A 26,905-nucleotide genomic window follows, 5' to 3' on the forward strand; every position below is an offset into this window, starting at 1 on the left:
GGATTTATGAGTGCACTAACTAATCTGGAATAAAATTACTTTTATTATGGAATGTGTGTCCACATAGAAACACCCCAGGAGTTATTGTGGAATAGCTATTACAGAATAGTTTATTCCACAGTAATCATTCTTGTCAATTTCTCTCTGTAAATAACCTATTAGGCCTTGATTCTGTAATCAGATTGATGTGGTTGATCCCTGTGCTTGTTTCAGAGTGGTAGCCGTGTTAGTGTGTTGTGAGGTTTGCCAGGGAGCAAGGTTCATTCTGGTAGATCCAATTGCTGCACTGAGACCAACGGGTTTTCAAAGCCACCTCTCCCCTTAATATCTAATCAGGGGTGAAGGTATGCTTTAGGCCCTGATCCTGAAAGAACTTATTCACATACTTAAATTTATGTCCTGTGATTTCGGTGAGACTGCTTTAGAGTGTGTAAAGTTAAACAGGTACATGTCTTTGAAAGATGAGGGTGTTAGTTTATTTTCCTTGTCCAAGGTGAATTAAATGCTAAAAGTAGAGAAACAGCATTAATGTAAAAAATAAATCCTATTTTAAAACCCTCAGTTCTAATTACCTAATGTAATACAGGTAATGAATTGATTTTTAACCTGTCATTTTAAAATAAACAGATCAGGAATATCTTTTAAATCTCCAGTCCGCTGTTGCATGTAACTCTTCACTTGAGCTCATCAAATGCCATAGTCCATTACGTTTAAAAAAAATTAACCACTCCTAGTTTTCCAAGCAATATTGCACTTGATCTAAACGATCAATATAAACCTAGCTTCATTCATTATACAGGCCTAATAGGCTGATTTCCAGAGATTCCCTAGTATTTGCTGGACCTAATTTCCAGATGCCCTGGCCTGTTTCATTTTCTTTGTTGTGTATCGTTCCTTTCTTTTGTTTGTTAACCTAAAAATAGGCTGATTGTTCTTGAGGAAAAGGCATGGAAGACATTCTGAAAGTCCCAAACGAATCAAAAGGCTGCATAAATAAACCAGATCTGAAGACTCGATTAGACACATTTATTCATATTACCCTCTGGAAATTGACTGGCTTGGAGTTGTGTTGTTCCCAGCTGATGAGCTATACCCCGTGCGGAGGGGGAGGAGAAAATAGTCAGTCTCTGTAGGCGGAGCTTGAATGTCCCGAGATAGAGTTCATCTAATGACATTTTCACATCAGACAGCCTCTCACGTTTTTTCCGTTAGCTCATCTTCTCCTTGACCGCATCACAAATAGAATCAATGAAGACGGCGCAGCTCCTTTCTTTATTCCTTGATAGCGCGCGGAGCGGGGTCTTATTCCTCTCTTTGGCAAAACTCCGGCCAAGACCAGCGGCGAAAGCCAATGCTCTCGAAATTCGTTTGTCTTTAGGAGTTTGCTTCCTCGTTTTTATTTGTTTGCATGCATTACTAATCATGTGTGAGTCAGATGAAGGGAGTGAGTTTGCCTACATAATGAAGTTGATAGAAAAAGGCAAGGTAAGGAAAATGGGACCCAGAAACGACTCCTCGGAAGACTGTCTTGGTTAATTCCCCTCCTGTTAGACTCTGGGAAGGTACAGCCTGTGGGTGATGCGGGTATTTCCAGATTAGAGCTCTACTGTGGTTGGCAAATAGATTTGACTGTGCAAAGTCAGAACATATAGGCAGGGCTGGGTTTAGACTCATCAACTGTAGGTTTTCCTTCGCTCGCTGCAGCATGCAAAGCACAAGGTGTGGGGTAGGATTATTTGCATTCAAAACGCTTCACCTGGTGAGTTATTGCTAAAGCCTGGATTAGCTCAAACTCGAGCGACTGATTTACATGGGGGGCTTGAGTGGAACGAACGATCTGTCAGAGCAAAACCAGATCGCGACTCAAGCGTGAAACTAATGGGCTGAAACTCAGTCCCTGGGGCAATGGGTCCGAGTTCTCCTCCCAGCCCGTTAGGCCGTGGATAATGGGAAACCCTCTTAATAGGTAGTCACAATAGGCAACAAGGTTTGCACTAAATAAGAGTTCACGCGATCGGGATGCCTTTCTTCTTCCCCGAGCTTTCTGTGGGTGCTGCATGGTGGCGCCTTACTGGGGCCCAGGGGAGGAGAAAAGACTCTCCAGGGCTGTCGTCTAAACTTGACTCCGGAATTGTTTACACCTATTGAGTAGTGGCGTGAGCCAGTCGGTTACTGCGGACAATTAAATTCAGCTGTGCCATTGCTTTGTGTGCGAGAGCGCCTAGCGCCGCCCGGCCAGCTGCTGCCTGGGGCAGCGTCCGCTCCAGCAGCGCTTTCGACTCCGCCGCTCCTGCTCCGAGCTCGGCTGGTCGCCCTTGGAATCCAGACCCAGGCTTCAGCCCCGCCCAGAACGCCGGCGTGTGAACAGGGCTTGGGCCACTGGAGGTGACTCCGCGAACTAGGGCTTCCCCGCCCGCTCCGCAGCGCTCACTGGCTGAGGCAGGAGAAGCGGGATTCCCGGGGCTGACTTTCTTTTCCAAACCGAGACCGTGGTGTTGAAACTGCCGTTGATCCGCCCTGATCTCTTCTTCTCCCCCCCCCCCCCCCAACGGAGACGTCTGCGAGCCAAGCGTCGGGAGCAGGGGGAGGAACTAGTCCCCAAGAGCTAAAGGGCAATTACAGTAACTGACACAATGGCACAGAGATGGACGGGACCTGTCAGGCCATCTAGCCCCCCTTGATGGCGCAGGAGTCAGCTAGACCAGGGTAGCCAACCGGTGGCTCTTCAGAAGTTAATACTTCTTAATACCTTGTACAGGCACCAACCCCAGAGCTGGAGCTAGGGTGACCAGACAGCAAATGTGAAAAATCAGAACGGGGATGGGGGTAATAGGAGCCTATATAAGAAAAATACCCCAAAATCCAGACTGTCCCTATAAAATGGGGACATCTGGTCACCCTACCTGGAGCTATAGGTGCCAACTTTCCAATGTGCTGGGGGTGCTCACTGCCAGGGCCGGCTCCAGGCACCAGCTTCTCAAGCAGGTGCTTGGGGTGGCCGCTCCAGAGAGAGGCGGCAGGTCCAGGTATTCGGCGGCAATTCGGCGGATGGTCCCTCACTCCGCCTGGGAGTGAAGGACCTCCCGCCGAATTGCCGCAACAGATCGCAATCGCGGCTTTTTTTAGATCGCGATCGCGGCTTTTGGTTTTTGCTGCTTGGGGCAGCCAAAACCCTGGAGCCAGCCCTGCTCACTGCTGAACCCCTGGCTCTGCCACAGGCCTTGTCCCCACTCCACCCCTTCTCAGGCCTTCCGCTGAGCCTGTTATGCCCTCACTCCTTCCCCCCCCGAACCTCCTGCCCCCCATGAAAGAGATAATCGCGAGGTGCGGGGAGGGGGTGGTAGGTGCTGATCAGCAGGGCTGCTGGTGGGCAGGAGGCGCTGGGAGCGGGGGGGAGGGCAAGGGGGAAGAGGGAGGCGGCTGTTGTATTACTGTGGCTCCTTGGCAATGTACATTGGTAAATTCTGGCTCCTGAGCTAGACACTTGATTTCACAGGATATCGGTGTAATACATTCTGGATCTTTCAAACCCCAGCAAGCTGAAAAGGCTGATCTATGGTGCATTCTCATTATTGATGTATTCTACTGATGATGCAGTAGGACTGCAAAGATGTACACAAATGCTTAACTTTTTAAACATGTGACTAGTCCCATTGAACTCAATGCATACACTGGGGGGGAAGGTCTGTTTTTAATGTATGTTCTAATTCTAGTGTGGACAAAGCAAGCTGTCCTTTTAATAGGGTTGGCTGGATGAGGGCAAACCCTAGGCTCTGCATTAGTGTGCACCTCATCTAGCTAATGCGTGAAAACTGCAACTTGCCTTGTCTATGCTAAGAGTTTAGCATACATTTTAAAAACACACTTTTTTTCCTCATGTAGACATGACCTATGAGAGCGCACTCATGCTCAGAGTTAAACGTATGGATAAGCCTTTGCAAGATTGGCGCCTATGTCATTAGTAACACACTAAGTTATTTGGTCTCTGAGGGCTGATTGACCCAGCTACATGCTCAGGGATGTGAAAAATCCACACCCCTGGGCAGATTGTTAAACCAGCCTCAATCCCCACTTAGACAGCAACAGGTTGAATTCTTCCGTTTAACCTATCTTCTGCCAATCAGGGAAGTGGTTTACCTGTGCCAATGGGACAGCCCCTCCCTTTGGCATAGGAAGTGCCTGTGCTGAAGCGCTAGAGTGGGACAGCTACAGTATTAAAACCCAAGGCTATGCCTACACTTAAATCTGGGCTAGTCAAAATTCTGACATTGGCTTGCTGCTTCATCATTCCCTTACTGTAGTGTGTGCAGTGTAGAATCCTAGATAGAATAAAAAATGAATGTGGAATTGTCACGGATGTTCTCATTTCAATGCTTGGGGGGTGGGGGGAACACATTGGTGAATTCTTCTCTGAAGCAAAAGGTTGTTAAAGATCTCTGGAAGAAAACTCTGTCCTATGATAATGGGGCGGAGAGGGGAGAAGGGAGCTGGGAGTTGGACCTCTTGAATTCTATCTGCCTGTACCAAATTGTGGTGCTGTGTGCGCTAATGTAGATACAGACAGTGGCAATGTTTTTTAAATGAGGATTTTTTTTTTTTTTTTTAAGGCCACAATTGGTGTGGTAATGCTGTAGTGGAAAGATAGCCATGCATCAGGAAATGATTCAGAACTTGCAGATACGGCTTGGGGGAAATGGCAGTGTCTGCATCTTCTAAAATTTTACAAAACAAAAAACAAACCCTTCCTTATGTGATAGATGTAATGATAATGCAAGGCTATCTCAGTCAGACTTGCTTTCCCCAAAAGCCTATGCCATAGTTTGTGATAGTTTAACAATCTGAACATGCCCAGTACTTTAATCTGCAGAGAGGATGATTTTGGGCACTCTTCCTCTTTCTATTTTTAAGGAGTGATCAACTCTTTGTACATACTCAAAAGTGGTTTTGTTTCAGTCAGCTTCATGACATTGTTTTTTTTTTTCTCCACTTCTCTTTATAAGCAACTGTAATTTGAAAATGATATCTGGAATTATAAATGTTTGGGGTGAGTAGGGTGACCAGATGTCCCAATTTTATAGAGACAGTCCCGCTATTTGGGGCTTTGTCTTATACAGGCGCCTATTACCTCCCACCCCCGTCCCGATTTTTCACACTTGCTCTCTGGTCACCCTAGGGGTGAGGGAAATTTCCCTGCCTCTGGTGCAGTTTTCTGTTTCTCTGGCCTGTACTATAAGCCCTGCTAAGGGGGATTTGTGCCTGGTGCCTTATGGCTCAAAAAGATAATTCTGTTTGCCTGTCATGGATCAGATTGCTCTAAATGATGTGCATAATAAAAATTGTTTCCAAGGGAAGGAATCACCTCCTACCCTTGAACTGGCCTGTAAGGGTTTTATTTCCATCCCCACCTCCACAAATGATTGGCACCAGTTACCAGCACAGAACAAATTGTTCCATTACATCTATGCAACAACATGTACTTCAGTGGGTAGCACAGGGTTGAGTGTCAGCGTAGAACTTGATGGCTAATTTCACAAAAAGCCATTCTGCATTCCTTATACACCCCAACTCCCACTTAATTTACATGGGAAGTTGGGATTTGTGAAGAATGTAAGACTGGTACCTTTTTCTGCATTCTCTGACCTATTGATTTACAGGTTTTTCTATGGTAATCATCACAATCTCTGGGTATCTCAATGTAAGGTCGGGAGGCTAAGCATTCTCCTCGTTTGCCAGCAAAACTGTGGCATAGGGGAAATGGTTAATCTTCCTCCAGATCTCTTGAGTCCCGGCTCAATGTCTTAACCACAAGACCATCCTTCCTCGCTGTCACCTGTCTTGTCTTCAGTAAATGTAATATGCTAATGATACTGTATATCAAATCTCCTTTTTGTTACTCTCTAGTATATGAAATACCACTTAGCAACAGTGGCATGTGAAAATATTTAATAAAAACAAATCTCCTCCCCTGTCCATTCACAAAATTGTCTCCCGTTTATAGATCAGGTTTTTTGTTTCCATTTGGAATGGATCTTGGAATTCACATGGTGGGTTCTCTAATGGCAGTGACATAAACGTTTAACGTCTAGTAATGTAAAAAATATATTAGTGTAATGGCATAACTGATGTCAATGCAACTCTGGAAATAGTGTTTAGTGCTGACCCTGCTCCAGTTAATGTCTTCTTGCCTGGCTCTATAAGAGGAGACTATAAATCAATGAAAAATGTAAGTGATATTTTAGTTTATCCATGACTATTTTTAACTGTAGCTTTTTGTTGCTAATATAAGGGGCACAACATATATAACATCTTGGTCAATTCCCCAGGCTCTTTTCTTCACTCCTTTTACTGCAGTTTTTTTCTTTCTTTTATCTGGCTCTCCAGAGAGCCTGTGATTCATAATGAGCAGCTTTAAAAATATTGGTTCTAGACAAAACACTGTACAATAAAGAATACTTTAAAAAACAAACCAAAACCCTTATTAGAACATGATCGCTTTTAAACAGTGTTTTAAAAGGCACTTGGAAGTTCAGAAATTCATAATTCAGGCTATTCAAATAACCTAAACTCTGCCTCTGTATTCCTGTTTCTGATCCATTCCTGAATAGTGTCTGTATGTACATTGATAACTGTCTTATGCTGCAGTTCCTGCTTAATTTTAGGAGCGGATATAGTTATGGCTCTGTGCAGTGGTACAAAAACTGAGCTGTGTGAGGAATTGAAAAGAGAAAGTATAATAGCGTTTATTAGCAGCCATATAGCCCAAGCTTCAGGCAGAGTCACAACTTCCAAGTGCTCTTATACAGCTATTTTTAGAGAGTCTTGCCAGCCCTGCTAGCCTAAGTTTGTTGACTCAGTCTGGGAGGGTTGCTCCAAAATTCTGTGTAGACATATTGACTCACTTGAATTGAACAGGAGTTAGTGGTGTGTGTGTGTGTACACCAGACTTCAGATGTTTCTTGCTATCAATGGGTGAGTGTTTGAATTGGTGGGGGTCAGTGCTTTGTTTTAGAAGAAGTTATATTATTTTTAAACAGCACCTGAAGGTGCATTAATCATTTCCCAGATGGATTTTTGTCCTGTTCTGAAGAGCTTACAGGAGCTAAGGACATGATGTGACATGGGAAGACAAAACATAAGGAGGAGGTAGTGGGAATAGAAAAGCATTGATAAATTCATCATTGGGTATCTGTTTGGTAATTTATGCACGTTTTATGTCTGGTTTTATGAGGTCAGGATTAAAGTTGCTTGTTCAACCTTAGTTATGAATTTCCCAGACTTCAAAATGCTTTAAAAATAACTACAATGATCTAAGTGCCATTACTTCTTGGCAGATTGAATTCTGTCTTAATTAAGTGTATTTTGGTTTGGATGTTTTCTAAAATTATAATATTAAAAGTGGCTACATTTTCACAATATATCTTACATTTGTATGGCAAGTGAGTACTCTTCAAGCTCCAGGTGATGTGTAGAGAAGCAACAGCACCAACAGATCTGAAGCTCTCATCCATTGGACCTGTTGTATGCTACTGCTTCCTGGATCACTTGGCACAGCAAAGCGGGGCAGCTGCTGCTGCTCCCTGGGTTGCCCTTGATGTGAAGCAGGATGCTACCGGTTTGGAGCAGAAAAGATGTGCTGAACTTCTCTTTACTCTTCAGAGTAGTAGAAGCATACTAGACAGTGATTAATTTGTAATGAATGAGATGCCTGGGCTCCAACAATTAAGTGCTGGGGTTCAAGCACTTGTTTTTACATTCATAACTGACGCAGCAAGCCCAGAGGTGCTGGGGCCATGAACTGCCAAGCCTAAAGATGCTGGGGCTCAGCCCTGGTACAAATTAAGCACTGGTACGAGCTGCATTCGTTTCGCCATAGTTGAAGAGGATCATAACATCCTGGGACTTTGGAAAGCAGAGGCCTTAGCAACTGAGCAGTTTCCATGGTGCTGTATCTGCATCAGTTACGAATGTAACCTTGAACCTGTGCAGTTCAGCTGAGAAAATTTATAAACTGGCCTAGCAGAGTTTGTAAGACCAACTAGGGTTCAGGTCCTGTAGCACATCTCTGCTCCTGGAGATTGAGTTGCCAGACCCAAGGACTGTTTAGAGCCTATAAATGGCTTAGTACACTGAGAGAGTCCATAGAAATTAAAACCTTCTCTGGCCATGTCTACAATATGGTGCCATAACTATGTCAGCATAACTCTCAGCATAACCTCCTATAGTAGATGCAACCTACAGTGATGAAAGGGGTTTTCCATTGCTATAGGAACACCACCTCCCCAAGCAATGGAAGCATTTTTCCATCGGCTTACCTTCATCTACACCAGGGCTTAAGTTGGCCTAGCTACACCACTCGGGCATGTGGATTTTTCATACCCCTGAGAAGTGTAGCTATGTTTATCTAAGTTTTAAGTGCAGCCCAGTCTTCTGATTCTGTCGATCTCACATTTTTCCACCTTGTATTTCAGAAGGGCAAAGGATGAAGCTGATGGTTTTGGTGTTGGCTGCATGTATTAATCAGAAATCCATTGTTTCCTTTAAATTTATTTTAATTTTGCATCCCTGCCCTGAAGAGCATGCAAACTGAATTCAGCATGATACAATTAGTGAGGGGCGTAAACAGGTAAAGTGGGGGACCAGAGAGGAAGAGGAGGATGACTCTATAGCACTTGAGCCGTTTTGATGGTTAATTTTTTAAGATTGCCTATCCTCCATCTCACTAGCCATAGTCTCCATCACATTGAATGTAGTCGGTGAGGTGGCTTAGGGTACGTCTTCACTTACCGGAGGGTCCGGCGGCAGGCAATCGATGTTCTGGGATCGATTTATCGCGTCTGGTTAAGACGCGATAAATCGATCCCGGATCGATCCCGGAAGTGCTCGCCGTCGATGCCGGTACTCCAGCTCGGCGAGAGGAGCCTCCGTGCCGCGTCTGGACCTGCAGTAAGTTCGGACTAAGGTACTTTGAATTCAGCTACGTTATTAACGTCCGAAGGGGGGACTTAGTGGGGACCAGGCCTTAGCAAATGGACTCTGGGCGTGTTTTAAGTGTTAGGAACAGCATGGAAACAACTTTGAAGGGAGAAACTGCCCAATGTAGGGGCTTGGCAGCAAGGACAAAGCATTTGAATCTTCTGTGCAGTGCCATGGGAGGCAATGAAGTAACTCAAAGGTAGGTGGATGAGAAGATCTAAGTAAGGAGCAAAAGAAATGACTTTGGTAGCCACATTTTGGATGGAATGGAGTGGGGAGATGTTAATATAAAAAACAATCTAGGATTATGTTTAGAAACAACCAAACCAAACTACAAAACATAGCTATTGTGGAAGCCCTCTGAACTTTGGACGGATGTTTTAAACTCTGATAAACTCTAAATAAAGATCTAAGCACTGCACCTCTCCTGTGTGGGTGCCACTATTCCTTGTGGAGTTCATAAAGTCACCTGGAAAGACCTTGGAAAATAAAATATACAGATATATTAATCACTTAAAAATTAAGAATACCATCCATAACAATTTCCAGGCACAATGGCTTTATTCTGAAGAAAAAAATTAGAGAAGATGAAAGGATTGAATGGTTAAACTTTGAGTTATTATGGGAAGCTAGTTACAGCCTTCATGTGACAATGGCTATGTATGTATAATAATAGACTAAGCAAACATTCTCTAGAACAGTGATCCCCTTTCCTTTTAGCAACCAAATAATGGTATTATCTAAATATATTTGTGTGTGTATGTTATAGCAAAACCTTATTCTTTCTTCTCTGCTTATTTTACAAAGCACTTGTCCACTCTTCAGAGTAACACAACTGAAGGATAAATATCTAGAATACAAAGACTAGCTCATACTCTCCAAACCAGTTATATCTCCCAAACTAAAAATAGCACCTTTAGTGAAGCCACTCTAAATAACCTTCCTTGCTAGATTAACCTGCATCCTGAAACCCTTACATTTAGGAAAAGCCCAAGAAAACAAATGAGCTTTGCCATATGTTCTGAAGCTCAACTTTTTTGGACCTAGGAGGGATGTAATCAGCAAAAATGACAATTCGCAGAGAACACTTTGCCACTCGCCTCCTTGTTTTTAACCAACAAACTCTGAGCTCAAACTCTATCACATCCATTCTGATTGCAAATGCCACAGTGTTGTACAGAGGGAGAGCTGTGTCTCTAGTAGCCAGGTCACAAACTGTTCTAAGCTCTCTGGGGCAGGGACCATCTTTGTGTTGTGTGTAAAGTGCCTAGTCCTGGACTGGGGTCTTTAGGCACTATCACAATACAAATGAAAAACAATTTAGCTAAATAATTTAGTTTACTTAAAACTAGTACTTCATATCCTACCTGGAAATTACCTGAAAGCCAGTGCAGACCAATGCCTGGGAGACCTATTGTGAATTAGTGAACAAGTTAACAAATACAGTTTAAGGACATGGGAGGGAAAAGCAAGGATAATGGATCATAAAATGTATTTCAGTTTAATGGTTCTGCCAGTCATGCATCATGGGAATGCAAGGCACTCTGGCTATACCTCCTATGCTGAGGGGGCCAGGAAAACATAGTGTAGCTAACTCTATGCTGCATAGGGACTCCCAAGCTCCAGGGACTCCCATTTGGACAGCTTTCCAGTTTTTGGTTGACCTTTCTGCAGAGACAACTAACAAAGCCACCTACTCTGGTGGTGGTTTTCTGACTAATTTATTTAATGGTGCTTCCCTTCTCCTGCCCCTTCCTTTTCCGTGATGCAGCAATATGAACAAAAATGATGCAGGGGAAACTGCCCTGAGAATGCAGTAGTTCTGGAGTCAGGGGATGTCAAAAAGATGGTAAATTAGATGTCCAGGGGGATTAAAGGGGAGGCGTTAAAGGGAGAACATGTGCTTCTCCTTTCCAGATCTACTAGTTGGAGCCCAGGCCTCTCAGATCTTTTATCCATGCAATGTCTTAATAGGCTGGGGAGACCCAGCTAATTAAAATCCTGCTCTCAAAGTACTTTGAAGTCAAAGTAAACAGGCACACAAACAAGTTAATACCTTAATGATCGATTATAGGATTGAACAAATAGTCACTCACAAAATCCTGACAATAACAATTGTTGGCACTACAATGCAATTGGGAGGTAGGGGTATAGCCTTATCTGTGCTAGTAAAATTAACCGTTGTTGGTAACAGGTGTTGGCAAGGGTACCTCTGAACTAGTGTGGACTGTTGTAAGTGCAAGAGTTGCCAACGCCAAACCCTGCTCAGTACTATTTCAGAGATAGTGGCAGTGCTGAACAGGGTTTGTTCTTGGCTGCAGTTGATAGTTGAACCGTATTCAGCACCAATTCAGTCATGTCTGTTGTTAGCAATGGGTACTCTTGCTAGTGTAGACAAAACTGGGTGATTCTTTCAAAGACTAATACTTTCAAAGCTCTGATGGAACATGCCTATAGAGTCAAGGAATTCTTAAATTTAAAGGATAATGCAGTTACTCATAAATTTCCAAATTAAGTCTTAATTCATGGTTTATTAGCCTCTTGGAAGCTTGACAATAAAACATTTCCTCACTAACCTGTTTTTCCTCCCTTGTCTGTGCTACAGGGCTACATGAGATTTGGCCAACTGACATTTTCCAGTTAAAAAAGCATATAAAAATTAGTGACACTGTTAATGCCATAACAAAATCCAGAATGTTGTACTTAAAGTTAGGAGAGTGGTTTACAAAGTGAACTTGAAATAAAATGGCTGCATCTGTCTTTTTTTAAATAAATAAATAAACCATTTTCCTCTGTTTTGAATATAAATATTCCTTTGCAATGCTGAAAATGCAAAAAGCTCACCAAAGTGTTCACCATTTCCAGCAAATGCAATTTACCAGTCAAATTTCACTGCTCGAGCCCAGTAAAGTAAATAATGATGAAAAACAAATTACTATTTAAATTTTTTTGGTATTAATGAATCCTCTGAAGTGGATTAGTAACATCATTAAAGAATTTCGGGGAAAAACATACCTGACTATCTTGATTACATTCTTTTAAACTGACTTTACTTTGTGGGGTTGTGTGTGAGTGAGTGAGTGACATGTAGGTCAAATGTAGGGCTTATCAAACTGGACAGCCTTTTAACATTGAAACTCAGGCCATAACTCAATCTGTTTAATTAACTAAACCTCTTTCCATTGTGTGAATTAAGGACATTGTATGTCTTAACTTTGAATTTCCTAGCTAATGTGTTTTTTTTCACAAGCTTAACTATACATGACCACAGATGGTATTGTTTCTGCCCCTCCCCCAATATCTAAAGACGCTAATCCATATTATGTAGGGGTTTAATTTATTTTTTTTGTCCTGGATGTGAGTGGAGAGGATGTATTCTGTATATTTTTAAATGGAAGCATGTTGGAAAACGGGAAGGTGAGAGACACAAACTTCTGGGTTTTTCAGCTGTTTATCTGAAAGGCTCTTAAGCAAAGTAAGCTGTCATGGGATAATAGGTCCTCTCATGGAGTGGTAACTGGTTAAAAGATAGGAAACAAAAGGTAGGAATAAATGGTCCGTTTTCAGAATGGAGATAGGTAAATAGGGTGTCCCTCAGGGGTCTGAAATGAGACCAGTCCTATTCAACATATTCATAAATGATCTGGAAAAAGGCGTAAACAGTGAGGTGGTAAAATTTGCAGATGATCCAAAACTACTCAAGATAGTTGAGTCCAAAGCAGACTGCGAAGGGCTACAAAAGGATCTCACAAAACTGGGTGACTGGGCAACAATATGGCAGATGAAATTCAATGTTGATTAATGCAAAGTAATGCACATTGGAAGACATAATCCCAACTCTCTCTCTCTCTCTCTCTCTCTCTCTCTCTCTATCTATCTATCTATCTATCTATCTATCTATCTATCTATCTATCTATCTATCTATCTATCTATCTATCTATCTATCTATCTATCTATCTATCTATCTATCTATCTATCTATAAAAATAAAAAATGGTGGGGTCTAAATTAGCTGTTACCATTCAAGAAAGAGATCTTGGAGTCACTTTGGATAGTTCTCTGAAAACATCCACTCAATGTGCAGTGACAGTCAAAAAAGCGAACAGAATGTTGGGAATCATTAAGAAAGGGATAGGATATTAAGCCAGAAAATATATTGTCTCTCTCTAAATTCCTGCTATGCTCACATCTTGAATACTGTGTGCAGATGTGGTCGACCCATCTCAAAAAAGATATATTGGAATTGGAAAAGTTCAGAAAAGGGCAACAAAAATGATTAGCGGTATGGAACAGCTGCCATATGAGGAGAGATTAATAAGACTAGGACTTTTCAGCTTGGAAAAGAGATGACTAAGGGGGGATATGATAGAGGTCTATAAAATCATGACTGGTGTGGAGAAAGTAAATAAGGATGTGTTATTTACTCCTTCTCATAACATAAGAACTAGGGGTCACCAAATGAAATTAATAGGCGTCAGGCTTAAAACAAACAAAAGGAAATATCTTTTCACACAACACACAGTCAACATGTGGAATTCTTTGTCAGAGGATGTTGTGAAGGCCAAGACTGTAATAGGTTAAAATAGAACTAGATAAATTCCTGGAGGATAGGTCCATCAATATCTCTTAGCTAGGATGGACAGGGATGGTGTCCCTAGCCTCTGTCTGCCAGAAGCTGGGAATGCGTGACAGGGGTTGGATTATTTGATGATTACCTGTTCATTTCCTCTGGGGCACCTGGCATTGGCCACTGTTGGAAGACAAGATATTGGGCTAGATGAACCTTTGGTCTGACCCAGTGTGGCCATTCTTATGTTTTTATCCATTCAACTGCCATTAAAGAAGAGAGAGCTCCTGGCCTGTTCCTCCCCGCTTTTCTAAAATTACACTCCACATTTCTTTCTGATGCCTCGGATGACATACATTTGATGCTTTTTGGGGCAAGGACCATGTCCTTTTTGTTTTTGTTTTGTTTTTTTGCTTTTGTTTTTGATGACTAGAAAACACCCAGTACATTTTTAACACAGAGTGCACCTTAATATTTGTACAGCACTTTGAAGATTTATGTTTTAAACACCCTGAGGTCTTATCTGCACTAAACTTTTTTTGGGGAAATTTCCCACCAGTGGTAGCAACAGCAAGCATAGATGAAAACAGGACACAGGTTTCTTTACTGCCATTGTCCAGACATAAGCGTGCACAGCACATTTCATTAGGGTGTGCACCCAGGGAATTTTTTTTTTTTAAAGGTAATCATCATAAAGGGCGGGGTGTGGGAGGGGATGCTGTGTGCAGGAAGGGGCTCAGGGCAAGGGATTGGGACAGAGGAGGGGTATGGGGTGTATGAGGGGGCTCAGGGAAGGGGGTTGGGGTGCGGGGGGGGCTCAGGACAGGGAGTTGGGGTGCAGGAGGGGTACAGGGTGCAGGCAGGGGGTTGGGGGGCAGGAGGGGGCTCAGGGAAGGGGGTTGCAAGGCTCAGGGCAGGGAGTTGGGGGGCAGGATGGTAGGCTGTTTGCAGGCAGGCCCGGGGCTGGGTATCTGGGCTCCCCTGACCCGGCAGGCAGGCAGGCTCGGGGGTCACGCCGGGCAGAGGGGGCCAGGGCGGATCGCAGAGGGGCTGGGCTGCTCCCAGGGCTGGACTCAAGGCTGAGGGTGCTGGGCCGGAGCCCCTGAACAGTGCTGGGGAGCTGAGCTCGCAGCTGGGCTGTGGGGGGGGCCTGTGGGCCGGGTTCGCCCCCTGCCCCGGGCCTGCTGGCTCCCGGGCCCCACTTAAGGTGGGCTAGGTTCAGGGGTGGCCTGACCCCCTCGGGTGGTGCCCAGGCGTCCGGCCAGCATGGGGAGCCGCAGGTGGGTTTGGGGCCCTGGTGCTGGAGGGGGGCAGCTGCCTTGGGGGGAGGGCTGTGGCAGCACCCCTGCGGGCCACCTTAAGTGGCGGTGTTGGTGCTGCTAGGTGGGAGGCTCTCAGGGAGCACATGGGGCTGTTAAAGCAGCCAGCCTGGCCCTGGGGAAGGGGAGCCCGGCTCAACAGGGTGCAGGCAGGGGCCTCGGGGGGGGGGGGGGTGCAGGCGCAGCGCCACTTACACACAGCAGTGCGCTCCCTGCCTGCCAGGGCCCCACGCCGCACCGCTCACCATGTCCCCGCGCTGCCCCGAGGGAGGGGAGGGGGCAGCACAGGGCTCTGCATGCTGCCCTTGCCATGCCTCCAGGTACCTCCCCTGAAGCTCCCAGTGGCCGCGGTTCCCCGTTCCTGGCCAATGGGAGCTTCGGGAGGCGGTGCCTGGAGCAACCTCCCGACCCCAGAGACATGGTGCCCTAATGGCTGCTTCTGAAAGCTGCGCGGGGCCTGCGGCACCACGGGGGGCAAATTCCGCGGGCTGAATCTAAAGCCCTGAGGGGCCAGATCCAGATCCGGCCCATGGGCATTAGGGTGTGCCCGGGCACACCCTGTGCGCATGCCTATGTGTCTAGACCTGTTCTAAGCAAGATGAGCTGGCCTGGCACAGAGTGCACCCTCTGTTTTTCCTAATCTAACCTAATGCAGCAATGGTGGGAAACTTCCCAAAATAGTCTAGCATGGGCACAGCCTAGGAGGCAGATAATCTTATCCCCTTATCTAGATAAAAATTAGGACCTTGCCTATACCAGAAAAGTGACCTAGTTTATTTTTTTAAAAATCAGTCTAGTTAAACTAGTGCAAATTCATAAAGACGATGCACTTAAACCAGGTTCAATCCTACCTTATGTTAAACTACTTATTTAAGGTAAATTGATACAAACAAGGGTCAAATTGGATTACGTGTGTCTACTTTAGAGTTTAGCACTTGTTTAAGTAGCTCAGTGTAAAAATTAATTTAATTTAAACTGATGCACTTTTCTAGTATAGAAGGCATAAATCACAGCAGTTAAGTGCTTTTTCCCATTGCCACAGAGGGAGTTAATAGCAGAGGTGGGATTAAGTGGGAATTCCTGACTTCTTCTAGTTTTGGACACAATCAGTTCATTGTATTTGTTCCTTCTCCCTTCCCCTTCATTCAACTCCCTTTTTGTTTGCCCCTCTTCCCTTTTGGGGAAAATCTTGAATTCCAGTCTCTCGCTCCCAGGAAACCAGTTGAGAAGAGGTACCTTGCAGTGCTTTTTCAGATGACTATAAAATGACATCTGGTGCTTTTCTCCCCACAAACTTCTGAGTTCTTGCCAAGCTATTTTCTCAGTACAATACTGGTTGACATGGGGAGGGGGCGGGGAATCGATCTAAGTTACTTAACTTCAGCTATCTGAATAAGGTAGCTGAAGTCAGCGTACTTAGATCTACTTACCACGGTGTCTTCACTGTGGTAAGTCGATTGCTGATGCTCCCCTGTCGACTCCGCCTGCGCCTTTCGCTCTCCGGTGGAGTACCTGAGTCGATGGGAGAGTGCTCGGCAGTCAATTTATCGCATCTTCACTAGACGCGATAAATTGACCCCTGCTGGATCGATCACTCTGGAGGTAAGTGTAGGCATGCCCTAAGACCCAGTCTTGAACTATGATGTACTTCCACTAGACTGCAGAAGGCCCATCCTGCTGCAAAGAAGAATCATTCCTTTATTGCTAGTTGTTCCTTGGCTACAATGATAGGTGCAAGATGGTGCTTCTGTATCAATGTTAGTAGGATGAAACTGAGAATTCTATCACTATAGGCACCACTGTTCTGTGATTAGTTCACAACAAGGACATACGTTGATCATAGAACAGTGATGCCTATGCTGGTAGAATTTTCCATTTCATCCTAAGCAGTCTTATTTAAATGCTTTTGAGATGTATGATGGCTACTAGAAAGTGTATCTGTCTCTCTCTTCCCCCATAATATAGTATATCATTTTCTTGCAGAGAAAATCCTGTGTCTCCATTGCTGATAGAATTGAGGTTCTATCAACATAAACAAAAACCAAACAAAAAAAAACTTTTTACTGCCCCCCATCCCCTCAGAACCTGAGCATTTTGTTAGATTGACAATAGCAAAGTCTCTGAACATCGTAGAGTGGCTACTCTCCCTTTTGGTGTCCTTGAAGTCTGTGCTTGGAGTGGGGTTCTATTTTTGGGGAGGGGGGGAAAGAATGGGGAGGGAGAGAAAAAATAGATGAGAATGTTGTTTTGGTCATGGGGAAAATGTGATCAAAGAGAGAGGTAACTGCAGTTTCTTAAAGATGGTCAGATTCTAGACTCACCTAGTCTCTTGATTTTACTTCACAGCTGGATACCTTTGACAAAGGCTCTGTTTACATTAAGGAATTTTACTTACGTGAGTTTGGTTTGGTATGTTAAAGGATCAAGCTACACTTGTGTAAGCACTGCTTTACACCAATGCAGCATGTTTATGGGGCAAATCCTTACTGGTATAACTGCATCAATATCATTACACTGGTGCAAATTTATTTAATAAAGACAGGGCTTATGGGCTAGTTTACACAGGGAAGTTATTACTGTATAAGGTAGAGTATGACTATAAAGCACTATCTATTCCAGAATAGCTCTGTGTGTGGAAACTCTTACACTGGAATAAGTGTGTCCACATGGGGCACTTATCCAGTCAATTTCCTATGTAGACAAGTTCTGTTTACCTTGTTTCCAACTCTCGCATGCTTTTTCCCTCAGTTTTATGATCTGCATTGTCCCAGAGAAGTGCTTTTGTCTTGATGGTTCATAAATAGAGATATTGAGTAAAACTTTTGGAAATGCATAAATCCCATTTTCAAGAGAGATTGAGATTTAGGTTCCTAAATCTAGATTTCAAAAGGGATTTAGGCACCTTTGAAAGTGTTACCTTTTGTGTACTGTAATGCATCTGGAATTTGGTTCATTCCTGGCTCTAAAGATTATGACCAAAGCCTTGAACTGGCAAGGGTGGTGCATTGGGAGGGAGGTGCTTGATGTGCTCCTGGCAGCATAAACCATACAAGTAGTGGGCAGCTGCATTTTGCACCAGCTGGAGCTTTTGCAGCCTTGGCAAATCTGCAAGCCTGCTACCACCACCTGGACAATTTGGCACTGAAAACACAAAGTATTTTAAAATGTAGATGGGAGATGTTGTTTACTTTTCCTTGTGGTGTAAGGTAGTATTAAGAGTTTTCTGAATGTCTGCAGTCACAGATTTAGGCACTTTATTGTAGTGTACACATGGAGTATGTTCATATGTAAATAGTCGATACTGTGATTAATTAACATTTCAAGTTTGTATTGTTATATTTGAAAAATACTTAACTCTTCCCCTACCTCCACTGAAAACAAATAGTCAAGAGTAAACGGAGAGGTTGGGCTATTCAGGTGTGACTGTCCCGTTCTGTACCACCTCTTCCAGTGTGACTTTTTTCATTAAAAAAAAAAAAAAACACGAAAAAACCCCCTGTTGATCACTTCTAACTTCTTCCCTTGTTGCTAGAGTTTAAGTGCATGGCCAAGTCTCTTTTACAGGGGGAGGAGGGGGAAAAGCCTTCACCCAGGATAGATTTTAAGGGAAGCCAGTCTGGGCTTAGTCTCTAGCAGGCTGAGCGGGGAGGGAGAGAGCTTGTGAGTTGCCCTGTGTCCCCTCTCTGAGGCGGGGTGAAGCAGCGATTCTCCTGCCCTCCGCCTGCCTCGCGGGGCGTGGCCCTGGGTGCTGTGCGGTGGCACTGGGGCCAGTCCCTGCCGGACAGCGCCGGTCCCTGGCGCGCCCCTCCCCTTAGCTCAGGCTCCCCGGCCAGCCCGTGGCGCTGCCCTTGCCCTCCTCTCGGCGGGCGGGAGCCGGGCCGGCGGGGGGCGGTTCGCGCTCCCTCCTCCCGGACAAAGGTGCCAGGTATCGTCCCGCCCCTCATTGTGCGGTGGGCGCGGTTGCCAGGCCGCCCCGCCCCGGCCAGCGGGCAGCTGCTGCACTGTCTGGGAGCCTGCAGCCGCCTCCGGCCCCGCTCTCCGCCCGCAGGAGAGCCCGAGCCCAGGCGGTTCCAGGATGGAGGGCGATCGGCTGGAGCCCGCCGTGAGTGCGGGGCGCGGGGGTTCTTGCGGCCGTGGCTGCCGGCTCGGGGTGGGGGTCGGGCGGACGGTGGGTGCCTGGCCCCTGAGGGTGCCGGGGCGCTCAGACGGCGGGAGATTCCCCCAGCCGGCGGGGCTCGTGGACGCCCCCAAACTTTCTGCCTTTAGCACCGCTCAGCCCCTCTGCCGGCCCCTGGCGTGTCGCACTGCCCCCGTGCTCCTGTAACTGCAGCGGCTGCCCCGCCGCACCCAGCCCGAGAGCTGCAGGCGGCGGCGCTGCTCCCGGCTGCGTCCCTCTCGGGCGCTGGAAACCTGGGCGCGTGGATTGCAGGCTTTCTGCAGACTCATCCTGCTGCAGTTCTCCGCCCTTCCTTGCTCCCGTCTGACAGCCCTGCCTGGAGAGTGCCCTCCAGAAATCCCTCGTGGGGGTGTGGCTGGAGAAGCCTTTGTTTTGGGGGACCGAAGCAAGGTTGCCCATTACTCACTGATTCTTTAGCAGCCAAGCTCCCTCCTTTCCTCCACCCCACCAAACCCAGTTCACAAAGCACCATTCCTAGGGCGTTGCAGAGCGTTTCTCCTAATTCATTCAACCAGGCTATAATTTACTTTGACTGGACTGTAATTGGGACAGGAACCTTTCCCCCCGTCCCCCGCCTCCTTAGAAACAATGTGCTTTCTTGTATTCTTCGTGATTGTTAGGATCTTGGAAGAAGGGTAAACCCAACTATTGAATGCACACTAGAGAAAAGCAAGCTTAAGTAGATATGTGAGGAATAGTTTATCCAGAGCTACTTATTGAGAACTTGGATCTTTCTTGTGGAAGAAATTTTTGTAACCAAATATACTGAAATAAATTGAATAATGCAATTGATTAACAGTTATTTATAGTAAAGTGATACTTTCAGGTAATTAAAGCATGAACACATGGCTTTTACTTAAAAAAATAAAAAAAACCCATGCAAAACCTCATGTTTTCACGATTGTTACATTTTTCGTTTATTTTTTTTAAATGTCATTTACAGCTCTTATGCAGATTATTGTGCAAAGCAGGAGAAGTAGAACTAAAAGGAGTTGATATTGACTCCAGATAGTTTCACTTTTGCTTACTATATTTACTGTTTGCACTCCCTTTGGATAATAATCACAGAATAGGAGGTGAAATAAATTAGTTTCAAGCCTTTACATTTTAATCTGTGGTGTTAGTAATGTAGATAGTGAATCTGGTATTACAGAATTTTTCACCCTTTTAGAAGATGAACTGCAAAGCCAAAAGACAGGAACTTTATGATTAATTTAAAAAAAAAAACTGCTTTGTTTTTACAGTAGACTTCTCATTTTTGCTGGAGGACCTGAGATGCAAGCCTTAGCTTTGTTGTGCTTATATTTTTGGAGCCACTTTCTTTTTCTGATGTAAGATGTAAATGTAGTTTTGAATGTTTGTATATAATGTGAGTCTTACTGGCTCAGATTCTGATCTTTTCTTAATTTTGCTTTCCTCCTCATCTCTCTCTCTTCAAGGTTACCATTAAGAATATTGAACGAGAGCTCATCTGCCCAGCATGCAAGGAGTTATTTACCCATCCACTGATCCTCCCTTGTCAGCACAGTATCTGTCACAAATGTGTAAAAGAAATTCTCTTCTTCACACTTGAAGACTCTTTCACTGATCTAGGCTCTGAATCCTCCAGTCAAAGTAGCCCTCGTATTCGAATCCATTCTCCTAGTTTGGATAGAATTGACAGGGTTAATAGATCAGGTATGTACCAGAATATTGTTTGTGCTCTGGGAATTTCATGTAGAAGACTGATTTAATATGAATGGTCTTTGCCTTAGTAAAGGTGTCATCTCGATACTTTTAATGTTGAATGTTGTCACATGAATAACTTCATAATGGTTTAGTTTTCGGTCTTTGTTTATAGCATGCACAAAAAAATATTGGACGTGGAAATGTCCTATTGTAAAGTTGAGTTACTCTAGTGGACATATATAAAATAGTTTTTAAATATAATAGCTATGAACCAATTTACAGGATACTATTTTTCTGTTGCTAAATTATCCTAGTCACTATGGCTGTTTAATGTGACATAATCTTAGATATCTTTAGAAAATGCCATGTTTTTTTGTTTGGGTTGGTCTCCAGGCTTTATGCTGCTCACAGTCTGGTGGCTTTGGTTTCCTTTGGAGTCTTTTTAGAAAAGCTGCACCAACTATATATCTCCTTTTGCTTCATGCATTTCACTAAGTATATTAGTAGATTACTTTCCATATGTGATATCAGAACTCTTCAAGCAGAAAACTTTGCAAGAAGATTGAACCAGAGTTCTTGTAAAGTATCAAGGAATACTTAATTACTGGTTTCTTTAACTGTTATTTCATGTCTGACTTTATCTTGAACATACTTAGCTTAACCTTATTATTCAATTAATTAAATATTCATAGATGTTAAGTAAAATAAATACACCTTATTAAATGTAAATTTAAATAAGTGTAAAAGTACTCTGTAACACTTCAAAAAAAAAATCACAAGGGATGGCTTCGCTTGCAGGTATTCTGGAATAGCTATCGCTTTGGAATAACTCTGAGGGTATGTCTACACTATCCGCCGGATCGGCCGGTTGTGATCTATCTATCGGGGATCGATGTATCGCATCTCGTCTAGATGTGATACATTGATCCCCGAACGCGCTCCCTGTTGACTCCGGAACTCCACCAGGGAGAGAGGCGGAAGCGGAGTCGATGGGGGAGCGGTGGCCATCGATCCCGCGCCGCGAGGACGCGCAGTAAGTCCAGCTAAGTCGATCTAACATATGTTGACTTCTGCTACGCTATTCTTGTAGCTGAAGTTGCATATCTTAGATCAATTTTTCGCCCCCTCCCCCACACCTAGTGTAGACCAGGCCTGAGTGTGGACACTCTTATTTTGGAATCAGAGTGTGTTTTCCTGAGTTAGCTTAATCCACTTCCATAGATTCTAGGACTGGAAAGGACCTCGAGAGATCATAGAGTCCAGTCCCCTGCCTTCATGGCAGGACCAAATACTGTGTCTAGACCATCCCTGATAGACATTTATCTAACCTACTCTTAAATATCTCCAGAGATGGAGATTCCACAACCTCCCTAGGCAATTTATTTCAGTGTTTAACCACCCTGGCAGAAAGGAACTTTTTTCTAATGTCCAACCTAAACCTCCCTTGCTGCAGTTTAAGCCCATTGCTTCTTGTTCTATCACTTTAGAGGCTAAAGTGAACAAGTGGTCCTCCTCCTTATGACACCCTTTTAGATACCTGAAAACTGCCATCATGTCCCCCCTCAGTCTTCTCTTTTCCAAACTAAACAAACCCAATTCCTTCAGCCTTCCTTCCTAGGTCATGTTCTCAAGACCTTTAATTATTCTTGCTGCTCTTCTCTGGTCCTTCTCCAATTTCTCCACATCTTTCTTGATATGTGGTGCCCAGAACTGGACACAATACTCCAGTTGAGACCTAACCAGTGCAGAGTAGAGCGGAAGAATGACTTCTCATGTCTTGCTCACAACACACCTGTTAATGCATCCCAGAATCATGTTTGCTTTTTTTGCAACAGCATCACACTGTTGACTCATATTTAGCTTGTGGTCCACTAGAACCCCTAGATCCCTTTCTGCCTTACTTCTTCCTAGACAGTCTCTTCCCATTCTGTATGTGTGAAACTGATTATTCCTTCCTAAGTGGAGCACTTTGCATTTGTCTTTGTTAAACTTCATCCTGTTTACCTCAGACCATTTCTCCAATTTGTCCAGATCATTTTGAATTATGACCCTATCCTCCAAAGCAGTTGCAATCCCTCCCAGTTTGGTATCATCTGCAAACTTAACCGTACTTTCTATGCGAATATCTAAGTCGTTGATGAAGATATTGAACAGAGCCGGTCCCAAAACAGACCCCTGTGGAACCCCACTTGTTATACCTTTCCAGCAGGATTGGGAATCATTAATAACTACTCTCTGAGTATGGTTATCCAGCCAGTTATGCACCCACCTTATAGTAGCCCCATCTAAGTTGTATTTGCCTAGTTTATTGATAAAAATATATCATTCGAGACTGTATCAAATGCCTTAATAAAGTCTAGGTATACTACATCCACCGCTTCTCCCTTATCCACAAGACTCGTTATCCTATCAAAGAAAGCTATCAGATTGGTTTGACATGATTTGTTCTTTACAAATCCATGCTGGCTATTCCTTATCACCTTACCACCTTCCAAGTGTTTGCAGATGACTTCCTTAATTACTTGCTCCAATACTGGTCTGTAGTTTCCTGCTTTTTTTTTTTTTTATTTCCCTTTTTATAGATGGGCACTATATTTGCCCTTTTCCAGTCTTCTAGAATCTCTCTGGTCTCCCATGATTTTCCAAAGATAATAGCTAGAGGCTCAGATACCTCCTCTATTAGCTCCTTGAGTATTCTAGGATGCATTTCATCAAGCCCTGGTGACTTGCAGGCATCTAACTTTTCTAAGTGATTTTTTTAACTTGTTCTTTTTTTATTTTATCTTCTAAACTTACCCCCTTCCCATTAGCATTCACTATGTTAGGCATTCCTTCAGACTTCTCAGTGAAGACCGAAACAAAGAAGTCATTAAGCATCTCTGCCATTTCCAAGTTTCCTGTTACTGTTTCTCCCTCTTCACTGAGCAGTGGGCCTGCCCTGTCCTTGGTCTTCCTCTTGCTTCTAATGTATTGATAAAAAGTCGTCTTGTTTCCCTTTATTCACGTAGCTAGTTTGAACTCATTTTGTGCCTTTGCCTTTCTAATATTGCCCCTGCATTCCTGTGTTGTTTGCCTATATTCATCCTTAGTAATCTGTTCTAGTTTCCATTTTTTATATGACTCCTTTTTATTTTTTAGATCCTGCAAGATCTTGTGGTTAAGCCAAGGTGGTCTTTTGCCACATTTTCTATCTTTCCTACCCAGCGGAATAGCTTGCTTTTGGACCCTTAATAGTGTCTCTTTGAAAAACTGCCAACTCTCGTCAGTTGTTTTTCCCATGGGACCTTACCTATCAGCTCTCTGAGCTTACCAAAATCTGCCTTCCTGAAATCCATTGTCTCTGTTTTGCTGTACTCCCTTCTCCCCTTCCTTAGAATTGTGAACTTCTATGATTTCATGATCACTTTCACCCAACCTGCCTTCTACTTTCAAATTCTCAACGAGTTCCTCCCTATTTGTTAAAATCAAGTCTAGAACAGCTTCCCCCCACTAGCTTTTTCAACCTTCTGAAATAAAAAGTTGTCTGCAGAATTCCAAAGTGGATTCCCTTTAAATTCAAGCCCTACCTTTATTATGGAATAACTTCCATGTGTAGACAAATCCTAAAACTTGCATCTCAGGTTTTAGCAATGTTAAATTCTTGTCTTTCATTTCTCAAGAGCAGAAACTTACATCACCATCATCTTTTAAAGAACACTTAAATTAGGACTGTGGCTAGTTATACCTCTTTATGTCCTCTTTCCTGCCCCACCCCCCAAAAGGATGAAGTTTGACCAATATGTTGCACATCTGGATTTGCTAATTTAAAAAAAAAAATTCTAGTCTGAAATTAGTTACCCTCTAATATTTTGCATTTTGGCTTGCTGTCGCCCAGGAAGTGTCCAAGATATTTAGTCTCAGAGAGGTTCTTGTTCTGCAAGGACACGTCAATTATAGTATCTCTTTACTGGCACATCATGTTCACTGTAGATTTGTTGAAAATTGCCTTCTGTGAGACATTATCCTGCACTTCTGAGGCTAGCAATCCTGTTTGTGATGTTAATACAGTAATTTACCATCTTCACATTTTGTGTACTATTACATCCAGACCAAACACAAACAAAAACAAACTTGTTAAAAGAACACTTGGGTTGCAAAATCAAGCATGTGGAAGCTAAGAAATGGCAGAACTAAGTGTTGACCATACAACCTTAATTGGGCCCCTTTGTGCATATGCACTATGAAACTGTCTGTAATTACATGACCACATATTATTTTATCCATAAGATGCCTGCCTCATTCAGTGTGTAGGACAGGGGTTGGCAACCTACAGCATGCGTGCCAAAGTTGGCACGCGAGCCAATTTTTATTGGCATGCGGCGTGGGCTGAGCTGCTCAGCCCTGCTGCCACTCTGGAGTTCCCGCTGCCAGCTGCTGGCTCCTGCGGGACCTGCCACTGGTCCAACTCAGCACCCACTGCTGGCCTGGGGGAAGGAACCCCAGGCTGGCAGCGGGTTGAGACCCCGGCTGGCAGGAGCTGGGGACAGAAACCCCAGAGTGGCGGCAGGCTGAGCCAGTTGCTGCTCTGGGGTTCTGGCTGCTGGCCCCTCGCCAGCAGGGGTCTCTACCGCGCAGTTCCACTCACCTTGCTTCCAGTTGGAGGCTCTCTTGCAGACAGGGTCCAGGCCTCCAGCCCTGCTCAGGCCTACCAGCCACCTACTCCACTCACCTCAGCTGCCAATCTTGGTTTCCAGCCCTTGCTCAGCCTGCTTTCGGGCCTGGAGTCCCAGCAGGCCACCCTGGGCTCTGCACCTGGCCTTGGATCAGTCCTCTTCAGCCTCCCTGCTGTGGCCCACTGTCCCCAGCCTGGGACAGTGAGGGTTGCACACCAGGCAAGAGGGGGTGCAGCTCAGCACCCCATCTTAAAATTGCTTATCTTAGACAACACTGCCTTGGACCTTGTGCCTGCCTTCTATTGCCATTTTTTTTCCCCACTGAGAGTTGAAGGGAACCTTTGACAAAATGGCAGCTCCTAAGAAAGCGAAGCTAGATGTCCGATCATTTCAGCCTGCTTGGACATATGCATTTGGATTTATTGAAAAGAAGGACCGTGCTATTTGTGCTTTCTGTTATGAAGGTGTTGTTTGTTGCACATCAAGTGTTCGACATTTTGAAACGAAGCACGAGAACCTTTCTTGATGAAGCAGACAAGACTGAATCAATCAAAAAGGCAGTAGCAGTCTATGAGAAGCAAAGCAGTGGTTTTTAAAAGCTTAAGTGTAAGTAAAAATCAATCTACAGAAGGAAGTTACAAGATTGCACAGTGCATTGCAAAAAATGGAAAGCCATTTACAGATGGGGAATATATAAAAAGTTTTTCTCAGCAGTTCAGAGATTTTGTTCAATGATTTGCCAAATAAAGATACAATCATATTTAGAATAAAAGAACTGCCCATCTCTGCCAGAACAGTTGAGAGACGCATAAGTGAAATGGCAGAAAACATTAAGGAAAAGCAGACGACTGCATTGAAAGACCCAGCAGTGTTTAGTGTTGCAGTTGATGAGAGCGTGGATATAAACGACGTTCACGTTTGGCAATTGTTGCAAGATACTGTGCTTCCGATGAAATCCAAGAGGAACTTTGTTGCCTAAAACCCCTGCATGGCACAACAAAGGGGGAAGATATACTGGAAAGTTTTGTAAACCATTTTGAAGAACGAGGAGTTGACATCAGAAAAATATTTTGTGTGACAACAGATGGTGCTCCTGCCATGGTTGGAAAACAGAAGGGATTTGTAAAGTTACTTGAAGATCAAATTGGCCATCCGACAGTCAAATTTCACTGTATCATCCATCAAGAAAACCTGTGTGCAAAAATTTCTAATTCAGAGCTTAATAATGTGATGAATACAGTGGTGCGAATTGTGAATTTCCTTGTTGCTCAATCTGCTTTGACTCACAGACAATTTCAAGCACTGCTAGAAGAGATGGACAGTGCTTATAACGACATCCCACTTCACAGCAACATTCGGTGGCTAAGTCGTGGCAAGGTTTTGGTGCTCTTTGTAAACTGTTTTGAGGCAATCAAGGCCTTTTTGTTGGAAAAAGAACAAAACTACCCCGAACTGGATAATGACAAATGGCTGTGTAAGCTCATGTTCCTAACTGATATCACTGCTCACCTGAACGAACTTAACCTCTGTCTCCCGGGTGCAGGGCAAAC

At 44.1% G+C, this 26,905-nt stretch overlaps 1 protein-coding gene across 2 annotated transcripts in view; it reads left to right on the forward strand.

Annotated features, from left to right (window-relative positions):
- The first annotated feature begins 918 nt into the window (after positions 1-918).
- The window catches only part of TRIM36 (tripartite motif containing 36), a 49,509-nt gene continuing 23,522 nt past the window's right edge, over positions 919-26,905 (forward strand). Inside the window, exons 1-2 of one of the 2 annotated variants that reach the window (XM_054033183.1) lie at positions 919-1,485; positions 20,475-20,712. In XM_054033183.1, the coding sequence (XP_053889158.1) occupies positions 1,249-1,485; positions 20,475-20,712 (475 nt within the window). In that variant the 5' untranslated portion in view covers positions 919-1,248. Of the gene's footprint in view, positions 1,486-18,850; positions 18,961-20,474; positions 20,713-26,905 lie in introns of those variants that run through there. The other variant, XM_054033184.1, reaches the window with a different exon arrangement.

This window comes from Malaclemys terrapin, chromosome 6, assembly GCF_027887155.1.
Source record: "Malaclemys terrapin pileata isolate rMalTer1 chromosome 6, rMalTer1.hap1, whole genome shotgun sequence".
Taxonomy (NCBI): domain Eukaryota; kingdom Metazoa; phylum Chordata; order Testudines; family Emydidae; genus Malaclemys; species Malaclemys terrapin.